The 20735-nt window shown below is 38.1% G+C and overlaps 1 protein-coding gene across 4 annotated transcripts in view; it reads right to left on the reverse strand.

Annotated features, from left to right (window-relative positions):
- The window catches only part of VEZT (vezatin, adherens junctions transmembrane protein), a 68251-nt gene that overhangs the window by 30888 nt on the left and 16628 nt on the right, over positions 1–20735 (reverse strand). For 3 of the 4 annotated variants that reach the window (XM_082068724.1, XM_082068722.1, XM_082068725.1), the window contains exons 3-6: positions 14356–14445; positions 11779–11954; positions 8701–8976; positions 3455–3604 (exon numbers count right to left, since the gene is read on the reverse strand). In XM_082068724.1, the coding sequence (XP_081924850.1) occupies positions 3455–3604; positions 8701–8976; positions 11779–11954; positions 14356–14445 (692 nt within the window). The remainder of the gene's footprint in view (positions 1–3454; positions 3605–8700; positions 8977–11778; positions 11955–14355; positions 14446–20735) is intronic. The other variant, XM_082068723.1, reaches the window with a different exon arrangement.

The following is a 20735-nucleotide window of genomic DNA, read 5'->3' on the forward strand; positions in this document are numbered from 1 at the left end:
TGGGAAAAAATAACCCATTGAAATAGATATTGCTTATTTCTGAAGACTTTTTTGACTTAGCGTTACACACATGCAACCTGCCTTAGAAAACAGTTCCTATAAGAGGCTGTTTGGCTGATTTGTTAAGCACATTTAAGTGCATATTGTCCAAGTAGAGAAAAAAATCAGTCCTTAGTAAGCCATGAAAGAGTAAATTGATCTTCTTGCAAATTATTTTTGAAAGGCATATTCTGACATAGTAAGCTTAAAAAATACTTCAGCTACAGATATTTCTAGTAAGTTCTGAACATATGTTTTAAATAAAAGCTTAAATCAAAGCATACCTTTTACTACATTAGTGAATTTAACACCATTTTCTACAATACTTTAACCATTGTATCTAATAATAGACATGTCTCCATTCAAGAAACATTTACCATAGCCTTAAGGCAACAATTATCTTCACTGCATTATAAATTCAATCTCAGATTTCCAGGTTTTATTACAGGAAGCACAAGGATGAAGGAAAAGAGGACACAGTTCACATTATCATCCTTTTGTAGGCCTGTACACCCCTCAGAAGGCCCAATCACAGACTGGGACCTTATTTTGATGACTGGACATCACATAGAAAGGGTTTTTGGAGTCAAAGGCTCACCACTGTTGTTGAATGACAAGCATCATGCCCATATTGCAGCATCAGCTGAACACAGTCAACCAAGGAAAGCAAACTGTGACGTGGAAGTTAATTTCCCATTCATACATGCACACAAATGTTTCCATTAAATGCATATTCTGTGGTTCAAAGCAGTCTTATGTTATTTGCTCACAGTCTTAAGAAATTACTACTTCCTATTCTTCAAAGAGAAAAAGTGCTCTAAAGAGTGATCAGCTGTCAGTTAAAAAGGAACTAAGATTTCATCTTTATTGTATTAGCTGGGAAGATTCGATTTTTGTTGCCCTTGAGACTAGAAGGTGTTTTGCATATTAAATTCCTATTGAAAATTGTTCCAAGAAAAAATAATTCAGTTTTTCGCTTGCCTAAATACAGAGATACATCTGCTCTGGAATTAAAATACAAAGCAATATCCAGTTTAAAAAAAAAAAAAAAGTTTATTTAAACAGCATTATGACTAACCAGGGAAAATAGTGTTTTGCTTTTTAAATACAATTTTGTAATATTAATCCAAATTTTAAATATTTTGAATGTTTATCTAATATATTTTTTTTTCTCTAATAAAAGCATTTTGTTTTGCTGTTGCTAGTATAAATCACTAATAGTGCTACTGGATTCATGGTTCTCTCAAAGCTCAGAAAAAGCAAATTTCAAATAGCAATTCATTAATTCATACTCAACCTACAGGAGCTATAGCCTAGAATATCTTCTGATTTTGTGCAAAGCAGAACTTACGAAAAAGAACTGTAGAAGTCAGAACTGGGGAACTGGGATCTCATTTCCAGACTTTGGGTGGAAGTTCCTTTCCTTTAATTTATCAACATTCCTTTCTTTCAGTTTATCACGTCACTCCTTTATTTAATCTCTCCAGCCCTCTCTCTCCTTGCTGTAGGCCACATTTGTGCTAACAATCTGATGACGGACAAGGGCATTAAAGTTGTCACAAGTGGCAGCTGCGAATGCTTTTGACATGAAGGAATCTTTGGCCCCTACAACCTAAGAGCCCTATTTGATTGTACAAGGCACTGGAATCTATTTGAAAGATGCTCCTTGCCGTCAATACCTGTGTAATTCATGTAACATTTTCAGGCATTCATGATACACAGTGAAAAATTCAAACTACAGCAACCTGGAACCACCTTAAAGCTGCTCTTAATTACCCTGGTGGGGAGAAGAAATCCTTTACTCACTTTCCTTACATTTAAATTCCTTAATTTCAAGTTTTTCATGTACTGCAGAATTGGCCCAGCCTGCATCTCAGCTCACATGCTGCCACAGCTTTTGCCACTACATTCTGCACAAATATAACACTTCTCTTTCCATTTGTCAAGAACCTACCTGTATACATGTAACTTCAGTAAATTTTTGGTCATTTATTTCTGCAGGCCATTATTACTGTGATATCTGCATGATAATTTTCCATCTTAAAAAATTTCTCAAAGACAGATATAAATGTCCAATTATCCAAAGTAAACAAAACTATAATCTCTCCCATTCCTGAATTTAAAAGCCATTCCTCAAGGTTAACATTCAGAAAACTAGTGGACAGTCTAACACACATCAATATTCCTCACACCTGTAACCTCCCCAGCCACAGCAACAATTGACACAGCTGTTGTAACCACTGCTGGGCTGACTTCATGCTGGAGGATATTTGGGAAGGCTACATTAACTGATCCTGTTCTCAGATTTCTCCTTCCATGTTCTTAGAAGTGATTCTTGATTATTTCCAAGACAGCTTTCAGTTGCAGTTATCAGCATGTCTGAACAAGTAAGAGTATTTTTTTCTTTCTTTGCTATGTAATAGCAAATACACCTTGTTTCTCAGAGCCAAGACGGAAGGTTTGAGCCCAAAATGAGGATTCCTCTCCCTACACATGAAATTATTTTGCAAACACTCAGTTCCTTCAAAGTGAATGCATGCACTGGCAGCTTTGTGTGCACACACCATCATGCAACATATCCATCCATTTGCCAGGCAAAATATATCAGTCAAATATTATGATGCCGGAAGAAAAAACAAGTAATTTTTAAACTCAGATTTTCAACATTCACATTACCACCAGCTTTTGTTTCATTTGCATGTGTTTTTTTTTTTAGATCTGAAACATATGTGTTTTATTTTTTGCTATAATACAGGGTAAAGGCCTTGTTATATCCTATATGGTACAATAAGTACAATAAACATAGAAAAAACGCCTTGAAATGCTAATGCCATTAAAGAAAGTATATACAATTCACCAAAGAAATAGAGATGGCGCTTCACAAAAAGGTATCTGAACAAAGGCTTCTGCTTTGATTAAGACTAGAAACTCCTTGCTCTTAAATGTGCCTTTTCCCTAGTTAATGTAATCGGAGTTTCACCCAGCATGTCTGAAACAAGAAATCAACTTACCTTTGAGCACAGGGATGTCGAGTGAAAGCCCATATTGTTCAGAGAATAGAGTATTCTCGTGCAAGGGGAAAAGATGGCTAAGAGCAATTATAAAACAAAATCCTGAAGGACTCTGAAATGCATTATCAGTACTCACGCCAAAGGTACAGTTGTCAGTAACTGGGACAATGTTTTCAGTCCACAGAATCTTATCTGACACTGCACAGTACACAAAAAGACAAAGATCTTAAGAATGTTCCAAACCAAGCAAAAGCTCCAATTTACTGTGCCACCTTTTCTTTATCTTGTTTAGATATATTGTTAGATATCCTATGTTTCTAGACATACTAACTCTAAACATTGGCACAATTACGTGTAGGCAACATGGAATGTCTGAACTTGTGGGTTTTCACAAAAAAGGATATTTTTTCAGCATGTATAGAGTAGCCAGTCTTGAAGCTCGAAAGTTGGCTCTGACAGATCGATACACAGCTTTCCGGAGACCAATAAGATGCTGACTAGGATGCTGTCCAGCTTTATTAAATGGGCAAGCGGCACTGACCCTGTCAAGCAAACTTGAAAAGTAAAATGTGATACAACTGTACAGATGTCCTAAAGTATTTTTAAAATACAGTACATCAGTTTTCTTATTCCATTACTTACGAAACTTTTTCAAAGTTTTGAGACTATGAGAGCAGAACCAAAAATCCATCATATCAATGATATATTTAATCAAAATTTCAGATAAGCAGCCAGGATTCCTCAGTAGACAGACTGATTCTATTCCAATCTGAGCCATGGCAAAACTCCTGAGAAGACTTGTTTTCTCCAGAGTTTTCCAAAGTGATACACTAAGGGTTGACAGGCTGTAACATTATCTCTGATACAAAACTGTCACAAGCCCACTGTAAGCTTTGGAAGTTTTTACACGCATATATTTAACAGATGCCTCTTTATATGCAAATTTGTTATTTAAATAATTTTTGATGAAAAAAATGTGCTACTATACATTGTTTTTCATGCAAAATACTACATTCTTTCAACCACCTCCATGCAGAATCTTCTCTAGGTCAACAGAAATATTGAGCGGTGACATAGATTTTATGATCATGCAATGAATGACAACAGGTAAACACATGAAATGTATGCAACTATACAAGCATATTTGAAAACATATTTTGGTGTCCACATATTCAGGTGACACTACCATTTAAAAGAAACTGTACCATTTGCCTATTAGGATATACTTCAGAATGGCTTTAGAACTGCAAGAAATTGCCTCATCTGCTAATAAAAACTGAATTGTGAACTGGGTGAATGTTAAACATGTCTGTGTAACATTAAGCTGTAGAAAAGAAAAAAAAATATTAATATCCAGTTATATCTATTAATATACAGTCTGATGCCAAACCTATGAGTGAGACACTGAAAATAGCCCGGGTGCACTCTACTTGCTGGGACTGTTTTCACTAGAATCAACCGAGGAACTGACGTAGCGTGGACAACGGGATGATGAATCGTGATGAATTCTTTGGGGACTGGAAGCTGCTTCTGCTCTCACCTTTCCCAGGGCACAGTGAAGAGGTGATTTCATGGCCACAGTCACTTAAAAGGGAAAAGCACACAGGATACCTGGCAAGAGTGAGGTGGGTTGCTGTACTGGTAACTATTTCTGCAGAAAGCTAAAGAGCTGAGCAAGGCAGCAGACCCAACCCTGCTGGAAAAATGTCAGTCCTAGCACATGTGTGTAGCTGGACCACGCTGCTCATTGACTGAGAGGGCAAATAGCTTATTGCCTTCACTGTCAAACATGAAAAGCAATGCAGCCCACCCAGTGAGCAAGGCTGGACTTGTATCAGTATGTTAAATATGATTAACACAAGGAGATGTATGCCAAATACTGCAGTATATTGAATACACTAGCTGAAACACCATATTAAAATATCTGCGTACCATATTAAATTATGTGATATTAAAAATGGTTTATACAACATCTCATGAAGTCCTTTAAAATCTAAATAAAATAAAAACAAACTGTTAATTTCCATTTCTAAATGTAAATTTAAAAGGCTAGTCTCGCCATATGTTTCACTAGGGAACACAGCATGTAATGTAGTACATGCCAATCTCTAACATTTCCCCAGCTTTGAAGGTAACAACTGGAAATGTTTATGGATAAACTCTCACATCAGTTTGTAGACTCAAGCCCTGGGTGAATTGTCAGAAGCAGGCTCAAAGAAAAGGACCAAAATTTTTCTACCATAAAAAAAGAGACGTATGTTCTGCTACAGTGATGTAAGCATCGCCAGCTCCTAAACAGAACAAATTTAGCACAACTCATGCACAGCATGTACCACCAGTATTGAGCAAAATAATTTGCTTTCCCTTCCAGGAAGGCTCATTGCAGTGTTTCTAATAAAATAATTCTTTATTCCAGTACTCTTAAATTAGTATAACTCGCTATAAATGTCTATGTGCCAGGTATGCCATATCCCTAACTTCCTAATATTCCCTTTATCTTCTACATACTTTAATTTGACTTACAAAATGTTATCAGCTTTGCCCATCAGCCACAAATAGCAAGAAAAAAAAAAAAGGTTAAGGGTGAATTTCCTCTTTACTACTGCTCCAAACCCATTTTACTTGTAAAGAACAGTGCCTTATTTCTCCATTAATCCCATAAGCCAAATTTTAAACAGGCTCTCAACTTTAACCAAACTTGTATAGACATGTTAATTAAATCCTATTACTGCACTCCAACATGAAAACAGTTCTATAAAGATGTTGCATACACCAATATGTGCTTGTAGAGCTTGATTCTAGTTCAAAATACAGTAGAAAGGGAGAATTTGGAGAAAAGCTAATTATTTCAGTGACAGACAGGAAATAACTACCTGCTGCTTATTGCTGCAGCCTTTCATTATGTATTCATACATTTTCATTTTATAATGTGCAAGACAATGGACATAGTTTCATTACCCAACAGAAATTCCAAGCTGCAACCTGTGATCAGCCTTCATCTGTCTAATTGCAAATGAAGCAATTAGACAGAAATACTGCCATTCTGCCTGAGTAAAGTATTGCCCTACCTTGGCTGCTCAATTTCCGTAAACTAAACCACCCTGGTGAAGCTTTGCCCATCTCTGCATTGCAGAGCTTGTACCACGCAGACACACCTGGAGTGCCAACAGCAGTGTTGAACACTTCCGAAGGCCAGTCTGAAAACAAAATATCCAGTTGGCTTTGCAAGCTGCTAACATAAGAGAGGCCTGACCAGGGTTCTTAGTTCCTTTTCTAAGTGGCTGCTGTGGGATTTTTTGGGTGAGAGGGGAATGAAAGCAAAACAATGCTTGAAATGGTTACCTGTATAGCAGTCACTACCACATAGCAGCAAACCAGTGAACCAGTGGACAACCGACCAAAACCTCATCAAGAAAAACTTACCATTTACAGAGACAGCCAAATATCAATCAACATGGGGCAAATATGGTAGAATAAAGCAAACCCACAGATATTTCAAAGCATATGTAAGTTATCCTAGGAGAACGCAGCAATGGATGGTGCAAGGGGGAGAAAAAACACAGTGGAATGCAAGGAACTTCAGGCCAAATCTGCAGACCTGGGCTTGCCATATAGACTTTAGCTAAGTGCAGCTAGCCAAAACCTGAACTCAGTACTATTTAAACGTCAGCTTCAGTACCTTTCCATTCACAACATGGTTAAAACACAGTCCAAGGGATGCTGAGCTAGCAGGATATTAAAGCAGCAGCATACATATCATTGAGCAGGGTGCTGTGCTACCTGATTGAAATCCCATTCCTTCAAGGATGTAAGATAACACAAGTAACTTTTCAGATGCAACTGTTTCTATTGCCATGTGACTCTTTCTGAACAAGCATTAAGGCTTTGACAAGGTTACTACAGGAGAAGGTACTAAACCTTGTTCCGCTCAGGTTCATTGTACTAATATATTAACAATGTATTAGTAGCAAAATTCTGGAAGAAAAAAGGGGTAGCTAGTTTTTTTGGATCACACATGAAGTGCTGTCTCAAGCAAAGAATTGCATGGCGCCCTGTGCAGCAGCATCTCTTGCATATGTGGATGCAAAAAGGAGACACTCTGGAGCTGGAGCTTCCTCCAGGCTCAACCAAACCCAATCTTGCACAGCAATGACTTCTTCATACTGGACAATTGTTCCAACGAGGATGCTGGCAGTGTCAGACTTCTCCCACTCCATCCATACTCCCAAGTCTTTTGAAAAGCTTGCCAGAGTTTTAAGTAAAGAGGCTATTAGATCAAGCATCAGCTTAAAGACCAGTCTGTTTCTTGTTAATCTGTTATCTCAGATATGTAGTAAAAGAACAAGGCACCAGCAATTTAGACATTGACCACAAGTTCGTTTGCTTAAACTTAGGAAAAGATCCAAATGTTTTTCTCATCTGTAATTTGGACAAGCCCTAACAATAATTTCTTTTGAGAACCCGTTTGCAAAGATAAGACAGCCTATTGCTTAACTATATGCTTCTTCAGCAAAAAAACAAACCAAAACAAAACACATAGCTAGGCAGACTGAAGACATGCTTATGCATTCCAAAGGGAGAATGAAACATTTCTTCAGTGAAGCATACTGAAAGTATCTCAAGCTGGAAAATTAATTCAAAATGTTAAGTCTACAGTTTCAAGTTTGCATGTAAAAACGTGTGCCTGAGTGCAGAGTAGTTCACCTGGCACGAACAAACAATTTCTTGGTGCACACATGGGAATTTTTTTTGTTGTTTTTAGAAAGAAGTCGATTGGAGTCCAGCTGTCCCACCTCCTCTAACCTTAAGTCTAACTGGCACAGGTACGTATTGAACCACAGGCTGTTACAAGGGAAGAGCAATGAGAGTGCACAGAAGTGTACACAGCAATGAGAGTGCACAGAAGTGGGCCTGTTGGCTTTGACATCATTGCATTCGCTGAACACATTCTGACATTCTTTCACATAACAAATTAGCAAAAACTACCAAATAGCTACAAGAGCTAAATAACCAGGAATACTTTCACATGCCTTAAGTGGATGAGAGGTAAATTCAGCAGTAAATAGTTCAAGATTTTAAGCATCTCAACAATTGTATGCAATAAGAAAAAGTATTGTAAACTTTTTCTGAGGTGGGAAATGACCTTTGATGGTTTTTGCTGATTGTTGTGTTCTCATTACTTCAGAATGTTATTTGTTAAATAAAAATAGAATGGTTTTCACATCCTCTTGTTTTCTAAAATATCAACGATTACTTGCAGGTCAGTTTATTTACATAGATTTGGTAACACAAGATACAAAAACCCCTCGAACAAAAAAATCCTCTAAATGACTCCCAAAATAGTTAACTAAACTGGTTCAAAATTTATTTCTTCATGTATTTCATTGCTAGCAGAGCAGAAGATTTTAAAGGCGTTCGAGTTTTGTGAGACTTTAATTCTCCTTCAGGATTCAGGGTTTTAACACTGACTTGTTAGAATTCATATTTTTATTATGAAAAGTAATTATACTATTTTATGTAAATGAAAAGCTTAAAGTATTATGCTTTTCTGTAATTCCACTTGTTATGGGAGACGGTGTAACAAGACAATTTTAGAAGATGGCTGGCTTGAATGGATCTGTATATTAAACAAAGTGAAATACAGACTCACAGGGTAAATCCTCTGGAAATTACTTCAGTCTCTTGAATGAGTCGTAGAGCTTTCCTCACGAGATTAGTAAAAGCTCGGCTGTTCGCCACTGTTTCTTCCAGCTGGATGCAGTATTTTCGCAGGGACATTTGCAGCTTGGCTGTCCTCCATGTGCCCCACACTCGAAAGACAACATAGACAAGCAGAACTATTGCCCACAGCGGCCACGATGAATCCTTCCACCACGAAGGAAGCATAAGCAGCGCACTTACAAAGGCAAGCAACAGTGAGACATCCCTGCAAAGAGAAAGTGCCGTCAGCCACAAATTCCTGAGGTCAGACAAGTGGGAAAATCACGAAGCTTTCAGTCACATTTGAGATTATGACACCTTACCACAGGGCTTTTATGTAGGTCCTGAAGGCAGCTATAAACACCAAAAACTCCTAGTAGCAGATTTAGATGTATATGTACGTGATATTGCTTGGTCAGTATACTCTAAGGAAACATTTATCCGGCTTGTTAATGGCCCGAGTAAAAGAATAACATACCGCTTTGAAAGGTCAGTTTCTCTTACATATATGACTTAAAAAAAAAAAAAAGAAAAAAATAGAAAAAAGAAAATAAAATGACTACTCAGCATTATAAGGCAGGGTGGGTAGGAACTGGAATATCTGTACTTCCAGGTTCAAGAGTACAGTAGGGAAGGGCATGTTTCTTTTGGTAACAGAACCCTCAAGCAGTGCCAGCTTTATTTTTTCCAGATTCTGACTCATTTAACTTGGACAGCAACGCACTACTAGTTTTTAACACATTTTTGTAAAAATGGCTTGAATAATAATTTTGAATAATTTGGCAGTTTTTGAAAATCCTTAAAGAACAGAGTTACTAGTATCTCAGTTCAGTTATTTCTCAAAGACATTTCGAAAACTTCATAAAGCCGTTATTTTCACCTAGAAAAATGCAACAAAACCAGTTGTAGCTGCTAGAAAATACACTCTGCTTCATATGTAGTATTTTAGCTGTAGTTTTGTAAAATTATGAGAGTCTTCACAGTGTTAGATAGGATATGGGCTTCAAGATGTAAAACAGCTTTAATTTTTCAGGATCTTTTTAATGACAAATATTCGCTTTCTTCACCCCTTAAAGCTGTGCATCCTGTGTTTAGTTTTGGAACTATTCACAAGGAATGCTTTCCCATTTCTAAAATAAGACATGATCTCTGGGTTTCTATTTTCTGGACAGTTTTGTAGTCACATTTCAACAAGCTTTGCAAGTGTTAACTCTTCAGGGCTATTGACAGGTTTCAGCAAATGTCCAGGATTAAAATATTACACATATATAACTATGTCCTCGGGCCATTAACTATGTCCTTGAAAAGGACAGACACACAGTCTGTAACTCCCTTGGTACACAAAAAAAATAAAAAAATCCCCCCCCAAAAAAAAATTAATTGCAACAATAAAAGACTGGAAGGGATTTAAGAGCTCACTTTGTTCATTTTCAGTTTCTGGTTAATCCAGATCATCAGAAATAGACAAGAAAAAAATGGAGACTCTAAAACCCACCCAGATAGCTATTCTACCTCATAAGTATCTTTAGAGTTCAAAAGATTTGCCCCAAGTCCAATCTGAATCATTGGCAAATTAATTGCATTATTTTTCCCTTTTCTGAACAGAACAAACAACAACTGATAACCACCTTCTACTAACTACCTTCTACACATTGTAACACTGTTCCATCCCACCTCAATTTTAGCAAAACAGTCCTAACACACTCTAATGTTTTTGAAAGATTACATTTTCTAAATTTATTATTCTTCTTGTTCTTCTCTGGACTGAAACCAAGTTACCTACGCCTCTCCAGTCGTGGCATCCCAAACCAGATGCTGTAGTTTTAACACAAGGCTTAGGGAAACAGGCAGAAAAATAAAACCCCTGTATCCTGCATATAACATGGATTCCACCTGAGATTTCCCATTTTTTGATAATTTGCTGACTCTTTCAATTTATGCTCTGCAACATTGTGCAGATCCTTTTCTGAAGTAGCATTGCCTGCCCAATGATTCACCACTTTGTTGTTTGTTAATATGATTTTTCCTTCCCAAGTGTAGCATTGGACACTTGTCTTTATTGACTTTTCTATTGATTTCAAAATATTTCTCCACTTGGTTAAGCGACTTTTGAACTCCATTCTGCCAAAACACTTAAAAACTTGCTGTCATCTGTAAGCTAAGCAATATTCACCGATTTTGTAAGCATATTGATCATCTGAATAGCTAAAGAAACAATGAATAGCGCTAGGACCAGGACAAACCACAGGACAAATCTGGTTAGAAAGTTCTCTTGTTTGACAGAGAGCTTCAGTAATGACATCCTACATCTCAAACAGTCGGGTTTTTTACCCTGCTGTGTTTCAGAATAATTCTCTTTTCCTAACATATGCATGAAAACACAGCACTGGGCTGGTTTGTGAGCTATTTTTATCTACTGATTCCTGTCCATTTCTCCATAAGTCACTCTGTCAAAACACCCACCACTCTTGTTATTTTTCACATACAGGTGGCAGCTGCTGAGACACTGCTTCAGCCAGCTCCTTCAGTATTCTAGGGTGAATTTCACCAGCCTCTGAATGCATCATATGTAAATATTCTTTAGTCTGTACGTATGGTGTTCTACATCTGTGAAAATTAACTGCCTTCCTCTACTATCAACATACTTTATGAAGACCACAGCACAGAAAACACTTTCCAATTCAGTTTACACAATCATGTGTCATTTATTAAAATCACCACTGTATAGCTTTCAAAATTCATTAATTAATCGACCATGTTAGTTCTTCCTTATAGCATGGATTAGAGTTTGTAAATATCCATTTAAGTTCATGTAGCTATCTCAGATTAAAACTCATTCTTCCAATAAAATGCCCAAGGGAAAAAAACATGCTTATCTATAAATTTGGGGAGCAGTGGACTGACAACTCAAAAAGACCTGACAAAAAAAATGGTGACTTTATCGCTGCATTTTATACAAAGAACACACAACATTTTTTGTTTGTTTGTTTCTCAGTGAATACAGTGGTAGATATTCTCTGTACAATACCAAATATTAGGAGTTGCTAGGGAGCGTAGCGTTGGAAGTTGTCCATTTTCCTGTTGCTTACACTGCCCTGCAGACAGGATACTGGGGTCAAGGAACTCAATCAGTTCCACATCCTCCTGCAGCAGAACTTCCTGTTGCAGGATGGTACGGAGCGTGTCAAATCGAAATCCAACATCCTTACCACAAACAGGCAAGAGAAAAAAACAGGCATTAGTAAAGAATATGCAAATTCTTAAAATCAAGTTAGCAGAACAAGGAAAACACTCAGACAATCTACACTTCATTGACAACAATCTGTTCCCAAGGACTACAGGAATATTTCGGATATATCACAAGTAGCTACTTTGTTTTTATTAAACTTGCTTAACTTCAAAAACTCACATACTACCTAACAGTTCAGACCTGCAGGATTCATCACACTGACTTTGAGACCTAACCTAGACAGTAACAATACCTGGAAACATGCCACAGATTATGCCAATATATATATTTGGAATCAAAAGAATCAGAGAGATACTATATCTGTTAGAAGATCATGAATAAAATGGCAAACACTTTTTAAATGTCATGACATAATTTATGTCATTAACAAAGAAAAATTAGAAAAAGAGATATTACAAATTAGTTAACAAATGTCACCTGTGGACACTTAATCACAGCAGGGTCAATGCACTGGACTCAAGCTGCTTGCCAAGGCCTCTCCTGCAGGATTCTGTGCCTTTCCCAAGGGAACTTGATCCAAACATTAAACAGCATGGGGCTCTGAAGACCTCACACTCATTGAACTCCAAGCAAACTGTGGGGAGTGAGTTACTTGTGGCTTTGATGCCATGACAAACATTTACTAAATTTGTTTCCTACAGCTATAGTTCTTCAAGACAAATACACAGATCTTGAAGACAAATATATCCATCAGAAAAGCCCCCTGAAATTTTAATTTGCATACTGCACCAAACTATAATTATAAAACACTTCAAGTTATGAATGTCACAACAAACCCCGAAGGAGAATATTCCTGTAAAGCCCTCTTACAGAAGCTGTTAACAGAAGTTTGACAACTCAAAAGTACTAAATCTGTTTAGTTCTGTCATTGACAGAATGAGATTCTTTATGAAACAGTAAGACAGCTACTCAAAAGTTTAATTCCATACAGTGATGTCACTTGAGATAACTTGCATTCTACTTTTATGAGAAAACATTTGTTTCAGGACTGTGCAAGAGGAAACTCTGCCCTCCTCCGATGCATCCTGTGTCATTTCAGTACCCTACTGCAGCAACCAGCAGGAGAAACATGTTTTCCATGTTCTTCAGTTGTGTCTCCATCTCAAGAAAGTAAGGCTAAAAAAAGCTTTTAATACCTTTGATTCATAGGGGAAGATGGAGAAAGAAAAAAGTCAACCAAAGATCAGTATTGAGAGGTTTCAGAGGGAATTTTGTCCTCTTGAGATAAAGCAGAAGACATAGCAATTGGAATTGGCAGAACTCTCTGAAAAATGGAACCCCCTAATTTCTCATGCTGCTCAACATTTTTAAGCTACATTTGAACACATCATCCCTGTATTGTAGTAGAAAAAAAAATTAAATCAAAATTCTAACTCTTAGATTCTGACTAGTGTGACATTTGCAAACTAGACTAGGAACCTGAAGCAGCTGGATGCAAGTTAAAGCAGATCTCAGACAAGGCCAGGCTAGAGACTGAACTGGCTAGGAAGTGGTGCTGCAGAGAAGGGGTGTAAAGGCAGAATAAAATTATTTTTAACTATCTGGGGTAGAACTATCACCCTTCAGGTCTACCCCACACAGTCTGACTTGGGTCCTAAAAGTTCCTGCAGGATCCAGGAGCAGGAGAATACAACTTCTGGTGAGGCAGATGGACACACAGCCTGCTTCTGAATTGCTGAGATGAGAACATACAGGTATTACATGTTATCTAGCCAGACCACTATAAAGATATCGTCTGCCCTTAATGCGTAACACTGTGCTGAAGCATTATAACAGAGGTGTCTCAGTTTGCTTCACTGTTCTCAAATGCAGCAGCATTGTGGAGAGCAGAGCAGAAACGAACAGGTCAGGCTGGCTCCGTGGGTTGTACAGCTGCACGGTGGTGGTAGTGGTGCTACACCTGAGCTAACAAGCTCAAACAGAGGGTGAAGCAACACTCGGATGAAGGTCTGGAGCTTCTATCTTGAACGAGGCACGAGGCTGCAACAAGTGAACTTTCTCAGTCAGCATCTCCACACTGCCTCCCACCGAAGGGGGCAGCTGCATGGTAGGTTAACTCCTTTCGGTTTTTAAGAATGTATTTAACTTCTCACACATTTTATTGTAATCTCTCTTCCACATTTTGAACATCCCCAACCTGGCTACTGATACTGTTCCTGCTCTTCTGTGCCAAATTCATCTGGCATGGTAACTCTGAAAATAAGAATCAATATTACCTGAAGAATAAGTAAAAATCTTAGAGCCAAAACCAACAACACAGACCAAAGACGGTGCTCAGATGATAAGGTACAGGGGAGAAGAAGACTTCTGGATTAGGAAAGGAAATGGAAAAAAAAAAAAGAAGTGATCACTTACCAGTCGGTGAAGTACGTCATCATTTTTCTTATATTGTGGAAAAGGAAACCAGCTTCTAAAGAACTCAACTAGTTTTGACAGGATGCTTTGCTGAAGGGAACAGAAATTACTCCAATTAAAAATAACCCTAAGGCAAAACCAAATAAATAGCAACAGACAATTCCTTTACTTCTGCATTTGCTTTTTTGTGTTAACTCAGACCCAAGTACCTGTAAGGAAGTTTCGCTTACTGTGTCTGGCCTGACTTCAGAGCATGCTAAGGGAACATCTGCTTCCCGTCAGTTTGCCTGTACACAAGAGTGTGAAATAAAGCTTTCAGTAACCCCACCTATTCAGAGCATAATGGACTGTTATGTTGGACTGTTAAAAATAACTACAGCTAGAATTAGTTTGATCTCAAGTTGGCAGCTACCGCATTGATAGGAAGGACTTTCTCCTTGAAGATAAAACCAAGCAGTGAAGTTAAATGGCGGATAGGCACTGAAGAAAAGTAAAAGACCAGGACAGGAATAACCTCTCCTTGGCAGACCACCTCAGCTTGAGGACAAGGCTCTGGAGGAGCTGTGAAAAGAGGTGGGGCATCCTAGAATCATAACATAGTTTGGGCTGAAAGGGACTACAAAGGTCATCTAGTCCAACGCCCTGCAATGAGCAGGGACATCTTCAACTAGATCAGGTTGCTCAGAGCCCCGTCCAGCCTGGCCTGGGATGTCTCCAGAGATGGGGCATCTACCACCTCTCTGGGCAACCTGGGCCCGTGTTTCACCATCCTCATTGTAAAAAATTTCTTCCTCCTGTCTGGCCTGAATTTCTCCTCCTTTAGTTTAAAACCATTACCCTTGTCCTTTCACAACATGTCCTGCTAATAAGTCTGTCCCTATCTTTCTTACAGGCCCCTTTTAAGCACTGAAAGGCCGCAATAAGGTGTCCCCAAAGCCTTCTCTTCTCCGGGCTGAACAATCACAACTCTCTCAGACTGTCCTCATAGGGAAGAGTGACTGTAAGAAGAGGAACTGTTCCAGAAACTCCCTGTCCCAACCAGCATGTGCTATCAGGTACTTCCTTTCCATGCTGTTTCCCATGCAACCTAAATCCACACTTTCATCTGAGCTATAAACATAATTTTGAACACCAATGAGGGACTCACTCTTCATTATCACACATCTTACTCATGTATCTTCCTAAACTATGATGTATGAAATATTATAATTAAATAGATGCGTGATTTTGCAGCCACTGAATGAAAAAAAAATTGAGGTTTTGACACACACTGTGTATCTACTTTCCTCACACTGAGCTGACAGGAAGTATTTCTCAAAATAATTACTTAGATATAATTCATTAATTCTAAGGCCTTACTGTTTAATTTTCAGACTGCTGACATGTAATACTATCAAGCTAAATGTATGTAAAAAAAATTAATTGTGGAGTATTTACATTTTGTGGCACACTGTTTCAAAATTAAAAAAAAAAAAAATAAATAAAAAAAAATACAAACACAAAAACCTCCAAGCAGATTATAATAGCTTAATGTATTAAAAATGTCTGAATTAAATCAGCTTCTTCCATTTCTTTCGTGGTTTTTTTGCTTGTCTGGTTGCTTGGTTGGTTGGTTTGGTTGTTTTTTGTTTTGGGGTTTGTTTGTTTGTTTGTTTTTTCCCCAAGTAAAACATGGGAAACAGAATAGTAAAACCAAGCAACGGGAGCTGGAGCTTTGCAGTTCGCCCTGTGATGAGCCGGACAGGCCTCTGAAGGCAGTGGGACACAAGTTTGAAGCAGCAAGCCCCGGCAGAAAGGCTTTAAGTCATGTCAGAAATTGTCACCCTGAAGTCCTTATGCTTCATAGAACAATTTTTTAAATAACTTACTTTAGTGTCCATTTAAGTAGCCTAATCAAATGTTTCTTTACATACGCCACATCTTTCTGTGTACAGTTAGAATTGCAGACCTATGCCAAAACGAAGAGCTTTTAGGTCAGTGGAGAGACAAACCAATAACAGGAGTTTCATAATGATAACTCTTCCCGATACACAGACATCATCGTTGCTTATAAGGAGGAGCTATCCCAGCAATCTACACTCCTGAGACCATGGAATAAATCCAAGTGATCATATTTGATGTTGCTCAAGGGCACTGACGTAAGTTGGAAGAGAAGAAGAGTGTCACAAACTGCAGCACTAGATTATCCTCCAAGTTTCTTGTAAAGTGGTGCAAAATAGTACAAAATTTTCTAATTACAATTTGTAGAAAATTGAGATTAACTAAACAAAAGTCCTTGCTCTGCATTTGAGTTGCAGACAGCTACTTCATTCAGAAGCACCTTTCCCAGTATTTTGAAAGCAGAGGACAGAAAAAGTTGCCCATTCACAATTTAAAATTATGCCTCTTGGAGCCTACAATTTTCAAACGCTTAGTCTTCTTAAGTCCTTGAATTTTTATCGTGAACATTTAAATCTTCACCAAGGATAATTTTTAAGGCTGCCAGCTGACTAAACTAGACTGTGGAATTCCTGAAACAAAACAAAACATACAGTGTGATACCTAAGCAATCTTTTTGTTTATTTTCCATGTTTTAGTTTAAAAATAAAAATCTGAGCTTGCATAAACACTCAACAGGCATGTCAGTGCTTGAAAACACAAAACGAGACAACCCACTGTCTTGGGCTGTGACCCAGAAGAGCACAGTAACTCATCAAATTATTCTGATCCTTGGAACAGTGTCTCACAGTTTGCACTCCCATTGGGAGTGTTACTGACAAGTAAAACAACTTTCATCAACAGACAAGTTGTGTCATGTTGCCAACACTTCTGGAGTATTCTTCTTACAACTTTAGAACAAGGCTCAGTCAAACTCTCTGTAAACTGAATAACAAAGATGCATAACTCCTAACATTTAAAAAAACAGCAGAGGACATGCACATTTTAGGTTCATTCATTTGAATCTAAAATCAAATTCTAAGGACTATTTCTCTTCTGTACAGGATGAACCTGAAACGGCAAACTAACAAGTATCTATAATATCATCATTCGCATTGGCACCTTTCAATTCTGTGCACTTCAGAAAGAAGGTAATGCTACATATTAAATACCTTCCAGCTACCCAGAGCTAGCATTAGGTGGGTGGGAGCCCTAGGCAAAGGCAAAGGACTGGTCCCTCTGCCTTTCAACACCGGGTTACCTGCACAGGCCCAACACAACCCTCAGCAGCTGCCTCCAGTACCAGCCTTGTTCTAGTGACGAAATATTATCACATCTGAGATGGAATGAGGTGTGACACTGTAATCAGTTTAAACACTCAGATCTGCATGGCAGTCTAGGAAAATGAGTGAGAAAGGAAAAATGTAAATGGGAAGAAACACACTCTTTAAAGATCAAGCAGAATTTAACTCCAGAAAAGAGGTCTAGGAGCTCTTGGCAACAGTGCTTTTGAGTGCCAAGTGATCATGAGACCAGAACTTTAGCTGTGACTTTCTCCAGAGATTGGTTACAGCCAGGAACACCACACCTATAATTACCCTGCTAAATCACATCTCTACACTCCCTCAGGTGGGCGCTTGGCATTTCATCAGCCCTCAGAACACAATCTTGAAGCACCTTTACAGCTTTTCGGCTCAATGTTCATTAAGACCATGCTCCAGTTTAAAAAAAACCTACCAAAACCACACACCTTCAAAACTATTCAAATCATGCTTCAAATTCAGCTGATGCCTCTGCGATTCATGAAGGCTGAACCATGTGCTCTGCTTGGCAGGACAGCAAGACACAGCAGTGACATTTGTATCAGTCAGTAAAAACCTCTTTTATTTTATTTTTTTTCCCCCAGATTTGCTTTTTCAGTCCCTGAACACCCCAAACTAGATCTTTGTCTTGCCTAAACCTTGCTACATATCACCAGATTGTATCTGACTCCTACTAGACTGAATACAAGAGGAGTAAACAATCTCAACTCAAAGCAATACTGCAGTTTTAATACTTTTAACAAAATGTTTAAGGCATTTGTAAACTTGCTTTTCAGAACAGAAGGAAAATAATACACACATACTAGGCATCAATCAGCATGGAACATCATTTACTCCCTGTGATTATATTTTGCATTACACTAAGCCTCAACTATGATCATTTTATATTAGAACCGTGGGTAGGTACATATTCAGAACTCACAAACCATTTGTTTTCCAGACATTTTATAATTTCAGTAGACTAGGCCAGTGAGAAAAGGGAAATGATAATAGTCTCCTGTAAAAATAAGGAAATGATTGAAGGGGAATGTAAATTATTTGCCTGTATGTCATAAAAAGTTGCAACAAAGCCTCAGATCTAGTCTACTACTTTAAATGTGTGGCCAGCTGCCTCTACCTCATTCTCCTTCCTTTTGAGACACCCTATAAAAATGGAACACAGAAACTGAATGACAAAAACAGACTTTCTGACATCAGATTACAAAAGACAAGTATTAATGTTCCCAAACTGGTATTGGAACAGCAGCAGGAAGAAACTATTACATTTTATCACTAGAAGCTACATGCAGGTTTCTTCCTTATTTCCACCATGTATCCTTGTCTAGACAGAGATGAGACAATGTGAATGTCATCCCAGTATTTGTCAGAAATGGATGGCCCATTTTCGCACACCCACTCCCTTCATGTTGCAAGGCAAACCTTGATGAATTATGGCTACATCTGACACAATGCTGGAGGACTTGCTCCCAACACAATAAAACTAAGTGTAAAATGCTTGAGGTGGAGGGAGAGGGAAAAATAGAATAATCGAGGCCTTTAAAAGCAGTGTATCTTAATGCTTTTGAGGTTCTTAACCCCATAGCACTTTTGTATTAAACTTAGTGGAAATTATGTACAACACAGCATCACACTGCTTTACTGACGCTCATAAAAGTAACTATGCAAAACAAAGTAATGCAGCTAACAAGCGATAGTCCATGCATTATTTCATAGTAATGAACAGATAATCAGCCAATTAAATATATCACTCTAATTTTCAATTAACAGTGGTTTAATTAAAGTCTTCCTGCACTAAAGCAGAACAGGTATCTTCAATTCAAATGTACCACAAAACTGCCAACAGCTTTAAAGGGAAGATATATTTTCAGGTGGTTTCCTAAGGATTATGGTGAGTGCCAGCTGACAATTCTGAAAATCAAGGGTAGTGAACCTAATATTTCCAAGAATACTTTTAAAGGTAGTTGAAATTAAAATACAAAATATTACGAGTTAATCCCGGAATTAAATTCAGCCTTGCCTTGCGACCAGTGATAGAAGCAATTGTTATTACAAATGCAATAGCTAGCCACAGCAACAGTAACTAGAAATCAATTTATTCATTAAATTTAAAATAATCCTGCATTAGAGAAACCAGTCAAGGAAGCATGGCAACACTGCAAGCATCGCTTCTCCTCCCCCCCCGTAGTTAATCTCTTTCAAGGGCTCACAAATCCTCCGCACATGAGACTGGAGTTCTATATGAAGCTCCTTCGTAATTTTTTTCTACAGGATTGCTGAACTCTTAGAAAAGCTGTAAACTCTACAAGAGAACATCTGAACTGCACTAAACTTAGGGATTCTTATTATAGGATGACTATTTTTTACAGGCTCTGTCTAATCCATGTGCTGGGCACACCGTGGTACTTACTGGTCTATTCAATGGATATGAACCCTGTATCTTATCTACGTGGTCACCTCTGATCAGAAAGTGGGGTAGGAGAGAAGTGAGACATGGCACACTTCTATAAGTTTATAAACCTCAGAAACTGGGGATTGAGGCTGTGAAGCAAAGAGCGCAGTGTACCTGCCCAACAGGTAAACATCAACTATCCATGATGAAAGACTCTAAGAGGACTGAATACCAAAGCAAAATGTTTTATGTTTTATTACACTGTCTTTTCAAACAGACTAATGAGAGTGTGAGGAAATTTATATAGTCTATACAGAGAGTGGTTGAAATGAATATCGCTATATGAAAATATGAGCCTACCAACACTTCTTTGAATACTGCCAGATGAATAAGCTTCACAGTGAGACTTCTAAGCTTCAGCTTCAAAGACTGTGCATGTCAGTCCTTGAGAGTACACCATACTACTGTAAACATTACTGTGCTGCTTTGACTGAAAATGAGTTAATTTTCTTGGTGTGGTTAGAAACGTTTCTTTTTCATAGCTAGTGCAGTCATTATTTGGACTTAGTTTGAGAACAAGAGATAACACCCCCACACAGAGCGAATGTTTTTAATTGCTCTGGTCTGAGAGCCAAGGCCATTCTGAGTGCTCTGCCCACAGGTGTGAGGCAGCAAGGAATGGGGGCATGGATGGGGCAGAGCTTGACTGACATCCAGATTGAACAATAAGAGTATTCCATCCCATCAGCATA

This window comes from Streptopelia decaocto, assembly GCF_964273445.1.
Source record: "Streptopelia decaocto genome assembly, chromosome: 1".
NCBI classification, from domain to species: domain Eukaryota; kingdom Metazoa; phylum Chordata; class Aves; order Columbiformes; family Columbidae; genus Streptopelia; species Streptopelia decaocto.